Source organism: Zosterops lateralis (genome assembly GCF_965231275.1).
Source record: "Zosterops lateralis genome assembly, chromosome: 36".
Classification (NCBI taxonomy): Eukaryota; Metazoa; Chordata; class Aves; order Passeriformes; family Zosteropidae; genus Zosterops; species Zosterops lateralis.
The window spans coordinates 2,020,679-2,026,866 of NC_139796.1; the positions used below are offsets into that span (position 1 = coordinate 2,020,679).

General features: G+C 52.1%; 1 protein-coding gene across 1 annotated transcript; it reads left to right on the forward strand.

The window, feature by feature from the left end:
- The first annotated feature begins 1,114 nt into the window (after positions 1-1,114).
- On the forward strand, positions 1,115-5,249 carry LOC310921789 (uncharacterized protein). Its single transcript, XM_083882023.1, has 3 exons — positions 1,115-1,381; positions 1,676-1,760; positions 1,941-5,249. Exons 2-3 carry the CDS (start codon positions 1,703-1,705, stop codon positions 3,005-3,007), a joined length of 1,125 nt encoding a protein of 374 aa, XP_083738149.1. The 5' UTR covers positions 1,115-1,381; positions 1,676-1,702; the 3' UTR covers positions 3,008-5,249.
- Positions 5,250-6,188: the final 939 nt, after the last annotated feature.

Consider the following 6,188-nt stretch of genomic DNA (forward strand, 5'->3'; position numbering starts at 1 on the left):
TGGACAGGGAGCTGGATATGTCCCCTGAGCCACTGGGGACAAGGCAGAGGCCATCTGAGGACAAGAAGTTGAAGGTGTCCCCTGAGCCACTGGGGACATGGCAGAGGCCACACGGGGACATGGGATTCCTTGGGGACCTGGAGGAGACCGCATGGGGACAATGGATTTGACAGGTCCTTGGGGGCATGGTAGAGGCCATCTGGGGACATGGGGCTTGATGGGGACATGGTCGAGGACTTTTGGGGACATAGCGGGTTACAACCCCTGTCTGGGAGGTGACAACCCCTGTTTAGGGGGAAGACAATCCCCTTTTGAGGGCTCACAGCCCCATTTAGGTAGTGTTTAGGGGGTGACAACTACTGTTTGAGGGGTCACAGCCCCTGTTTGGCAGGTGACAACCCCCATTTGAGGGGTGGCACCCCCATTTAGGAAGTTCCACCCCACCTGTAGCCACGTAGCGCTTGCTGAACTCCCGCGCTGCCCAAGGAGCCATGGCCGCCACCTCCTGTGTCCCCACTTCCCTCAAGAGCTCCGGGCTGGGCAACAGTGTCCTCAGAACCCCTAAAAACTCAGCCATCTCCTTCTCCAGCCATCCCTGTCGCACCAGCGCCCCAAAACGTCACTGCAACGTTTTGGAGGACTAATCACCGGCCCGTATTCTCTCTGCGGTCGCTGCTTCCCTATTCCCTGTCCTGTTCCCATATTCCCATTCCTGGTCCCATTGCCGCCCCTGTCCCCAGTCCCGCTCCCTGTCCCCATTTCCGGACCCTCTTCCCATTGCCGCTCCCTGTCCCCAGTCCCGCTCCCCGTCCCCTCTCACCGAACGCCGCCGCCACCGCTCCGCCCCCCCCGCCCCTCACGTCGCCGAGAAAAACCCGCGCTGTTTCCGCCCACCAATCACAGCGCGCGATCGCTCCTGTATTTGCATAACCACGCCCCGCGCCCTGGCCCCGCCCATCTCCGGCTGCAGCCGCGTGGGGGCGCTGTTTCCTCCCAGTTCCCTCCCGGCGCTCCCAGTAAGAGCCATACTGGGAGGGAAAGCGCTCCCAATTCCTTCCCGCTGCTCCCGGGATCGCTCCCGACGCCGCGCGGGGCGGGGACGCTTTGGAACGCCCCCAGGGCAGAGCGCGGCTGCTTTTGGGTGTCGGCACCGCCCGGGCCGGGCTGGGAGCGGAGGAGGAGCGGGAGGAAGAGGAGGGACAGAGCAGGAGGAACTGGAAAGGGAAAGAGAAAGAGAAAAACGGCAGGAAAACGAGGCACAGAGGAAAAGGACAAGGAGGATCCGGAGGAAGAGGAGGAGCAGTAGCAGCAGCACGCAGTTCCCCCGCTCAGGCCGCAGCTCCCCCGGCTCCGGCAGCATCCGTCCCCCCGGAAGCCGCAGGTGAGCGGGGAGGGGGAGCTCGCCCCAAATCCATCGCGGGGCTCTCCGGGAGGGTTTTGTGCGGGCGCGGGGATGTTGGGATCTTGCAGGAGCCCAAAGCCCGGCCGGAAACGGCCCCGGAGGGATCTTGGGGGGTCCCACGTGGCGATGGCCCGGTCCCGGCGGGCAGAGCCTGGAGATGAGCGGGGTCCGGGCCCCCCGAGGCTGAAAGGGGCGCTGACTTGTGCAGCTGCGCTTGGGCAGCGGCACCATCCAAGCCAACGCGCTCAGCCCTTGTTTCCCCCCCCAAGGAAGGATTTCCCATTCCCAACCCTCGGCCCGATGGAGGAGGAGGAGGGGGCCGCGAGGAAGAGGAAGATGTCCCGGGAGGCGCAGGCAGGTGAGGAGGAAGTCAGTGCCCCTTTCCCCCTCTCTCGTGCTCCATCCCCCAGCCCAAGCTGGCCCCCGGCTGCAGGAGAACCCCGCTGCCGTCCTGCCGGGGCTGGCCTGAGGCCATCTCCTTCCCCTTGGCTGTGGCACGGACACAAATCCCATCCTGGCCTTGTCCTTCCTCCCCCAGACACGGAGCTGAGCACGGAGCCCGGGGAGGACAAATCCCCGCGGCAGCAGCTCGTGGAAGAGGCCCTTTGGAGCGGCTCCACGGCGCAGGAATCCAACGGGGAGGAAAAGGCTCGGAGATCCCGCACCAGGAGGGGCTGCAAAGGCAGATCTCGGGGATCCCAGGAGGAAAGACCCACCCTGGGCCAGAGCTCGGAGCTGGGGGTCCCTGAGCAGCTTCACGATGGGGAAAAGCCCCACAAGTGCTCAAAATGCGAGAAGAGCTTTAGCCGGAGATCCTCCCTGATCTGCCACTGGAGAATCCACACAGGGGAACGGCCCTACAAGTGTGGGGTGTGTGGGAAGAGCTTCATCCAGAGCTGTTACCTGGCTGTCCACATGAGGAGCCACACAGGGGAGAGGCCCTATGAGTGTGGGGAGTGTGGGAAGAGCTTCAGCCAGAACTCGGGTCTGATCACTCACCAGTTGAGCCACACCGGGGAGAGGCCCTACAAGTGTGACCAATGCAGGAAGAGGTTTCAGACGAGCTTCCATCTACTCAGGCACCAGCGCATTCACACGGATGAGAGGCCATTCTGCTGCCCTGACTGCGGGATGGGCTTCAAGCACAAGTCAACTCTCATAAATCACCGGCGCATCCACACCGGGGAGAGGCCCTACGAGTGTCCCCAGTGTGGGAAGAGTTTCAGCAATTGCTCTGCCTTGATCACACATCGGAGGACCCACACAGGGGAACGGCCCTACGAATGTGGGGAGTGTGGGAAGAGCTTCAGCCAGAGCTCCGCCCTTACTGTCCATAAGAGGATCCACACAGGGGAGAGGCCCTATGAATGTGACCAATGCAGGACGAGGTTTCAGACCAGCTCCCATCTCCTCATGCACCAGCGGATTCACACAGATGAGAAGCCCTTTCGCTGCCCTGACTGTGGGATGGGCTTCAAGTACAACTCCAACCTTGTCACCCACCGGCGCGTCCACACAGGGGAGAGGCCCTATGAGTGTCCCCAGTGTGGGAGGGGCTTCTCACAAAGCTCAGCCTTGACCCAGCACCAACGGAGGCACCACTGAGGGACGCCCTACGAGTGCCTCGATTGCGGGAAGAGCTTCATGCGCTGCTCCAGCTCCATTCCCCATTGGAGGATCTGCGCTGGATGATCCCCAGTGAGCGCCGGTGGGCAGAGCTCCGGTGATCCCTGGTGCCGGTGATCCCTGTGGGGAAGACACCTGGCTGGGGGCTCCACATCCTCCTTGCTCCCCGTGGGCACCTGGACACACCCAGACACCAACTTCCGAAATCCTTTGTGGAGAGCGGATTTGTCGACCTCTGAGCCCAGGAAAATCTCACTTTTTGCATCTTGTGGTGGCATGAAGCAACGCTGCATGGCCTTGGAGGTCTTGTCCAATGTTAATCCATCGTTTCAATTCTCTCTGACCAATGGGTATCTTCCACATCAAACGGGTATGGACTGGGGCAAAACCCATGATTGTGGGGACAGCGGGGTGGAAACCCTTCCAAAAAAGGTTCTTCCCACCCACCCAGGTACGTGGATGCTTTGCCATAAGGGTCACACAAATCCCTTTGTTTTGGCCTTGGAGCGAAAAGGTTTCTGTTGATCACCTTTGAAAGCCCTGAAATTGGGGTAAAAATAAAGATGTTACGTAGCCCCAGTTACCTCTTATCACCTTTTACAATCAGATTATACAGTGATTCACAAATTATTGCCTACTCCTTTTGGGATGAATGTTACTTTGGTAAAGCGACTGTTGCTTCATCAGGATTTAATTGAAATTTTGGAAAAGATCAAGAAAAACAGACAGAAAACCCTGGTAACTCTTCATCACAATGTGAGAAAAATACATTGTGTTATGGAAAGGGTAAGAAAAGATGCCAAACACAGGTGGTGGGATACTCTTTGTGGGTGGTCACCTCCTGCCACAAGTGTCCTTAATAAATTGTGTCATCCTATCATTGTCCTTTTGATTTTAGTCTTGATTGGTTTTATTTTATCAGCAATCTTATTGATTATGAATTGGAGAATGATGAAATGATTAACACAATTGGTGTCTATAATGAGTGCAGCCAATTTGATCAATGTCCACTCCCCTGTGCACATCCCCAAGGTTATTGACAAAAGGCAAAGCCATGATTATAAAACATAAATAGATTATAAAATTCAGATGTGTGTTTTAGAAATAAACTTTGGTCGTCGTTATAATCTAGTGAAAATTAGTATTTGTTTCTGTGATTTGTTTTATCTGAAGAAAATAGTTTTAATTAATTAACATTGGTTGCGTTTTGTTAATTTTTTTGATTTTTTGTGATTTTGTCTTGATTACTTGAAGAAAAATGGTTTTAATTAATACTGATTGTAATTAGGTAATTATTTTTGAAGAAAAAATTGTTTTAAATTGATAGATGGTATTTTATTATTAATTTTTTATTTTTGTGATTTGTTTTGATTATTTTTGAAAATTAGTCTGATCAATATTGATTGATTTTATTTTTTTTTCTTCTCTATTTCCATTTCCTATTTTCCTTTTCCTCTCTCTCTCTCTCTCTCACTCTCTCCTGTCTCTAATTTCCGGGATATGCTGCCAACGTGGACGAGTCCTGAAGACTTCACAAGCCTACAGAACCTTGCTGATGGAGCTCTCTTGTCGACAGTCATGAGTCACGGGGTGGTGTAGAGACAGTCTGAGGATCCCTCATCTGCCTCACAACCATCGTCAAGGACAGAGACTGAACCCCCTAAAAGGACTCTATAACCCCAACACAGGAGTTCTGGCCTGGCTGAGGTGGGACGTTTGCCAAGTGTTGCCTGCAGGTGTGTTTGATGGAAAAACCTGGCAGCATTTCCATGGGAACATCAGACCCTGAGCAGAAACAATGGGCAAGTCACAGTGAATTGACTGCACTTGCTGACGGCTGTACCTGTTTTCAGTTCTCTCAAAACAAACACACCGTAATCATCTCCCCACCCTTTGGCCAACTGCCTGTCGCTTTGGAAAGGACTATAAGGACCCCTGATTTAACCAAAGACTTTAAGATCTCCCCACGGAAGGAGACGGATCTATTGGCTGGACCACGAGGATTTTGTCTCTCTGTTGGTAGCTGTTACCCACCCCCTCTTTCTCTTTTCTCTCTGTCCTTTATTTCCCTTCAAATCTTTCTATTGCATTTGTTGTTGGCAATAATAAAAGTGCATTTGTTTTGATGAATACTGAAATCCCCTCTGGGTTGGTTTTTGCACTCTGAGATCAGGTAACAAACCATGACGATCCCTGCTTGCATTAGTGGATCGTGACACATGAGTGGGGACATGGATGGGGACATCTGGGACATAGGTGGGGACATCTGGGACATAGGTGGGGACATCTGGGACATGGGTGGGGACACTAATGTGGATGGGGACATGGATGGGTGTTGGAAAGAGGGTGACTGACTCAACCGATGTTGATCAATCAGGCTCGATTTTATTTGTTTTCTCACTTACATTTATATTTTAAATAATTAGTTCATACATATTGCAAAAGCCAAGCTCCTGATTGGTAGTGACTACACAATAGTTTACTTCATGTTATATCAGCATATTGCAACAGTTGTATCGCCTTGTAGCATTTAGTTCCTCTTTTCTCATGATCTCAGTTTCTCTCCCTCATCCTCATGCTGGCCTTGTCCTAGTTTCTAGTTACAATATTAGTCTGAGAGCTATTGTGTCCCTTATCCTCTTCCCATTTCTCAGCTATCCTCTCCACAATTCCCCCTTTTTCTTTAATGGTTGCAAGCACTTGGGACTGACAACGAAAAAAGCAAGCAAACTCCAATCTCACGCATAGAATGAAAATTAAAATCATAAGCAAAAATTATAGCTTTTTTTTTCAAAAGCTGAGTTAGCCATGGTGTTAGACTAAAAGTTTATAGCGGCTCTGTTCTGAAGGACTGCGTGTCTTAGGCTGTTTACATTTTGAGTGAGTGCTGATATGACCTCTGTAGTAACATTTACCTGCTTTATAGCCCAACATGCAAGTTTATTAAGTGACACCAATGCATGAGCTGTGCCAACTCCAGGGGCTATAGATGCAAAAATAACCACGCCCCCAGAACAGCACTTTTGCTGGTTTTAGCCAAATGCCTGTTTTAGGATCTTTGTATTTTACCCATACATCGGTTTGATGTTCCTTATTAGGGCCCTTAACATGCCTCATGGCTGCTGGCTCCTTTAAATCTCCAAACACACACAAATGATTT

Bases quoted from the DNA above. Each gene is read 5' to 3' on its own strand.
- LOC310921789 (XM_083882023.1), top strand. From the start codon at position 1,703: ATGGAGGAGGAGGAGGGGGCCGCGAGGAAGAGGAAGATGTCCCGGGAG. The intron at 1,761-1,940 runs GTGAGGAGGAAG...TTCCTCCCCCAG, and splicing joins GTCCCGGGAGGCGCAGGCAG to ACACGGAGCTGAGCACGGAG.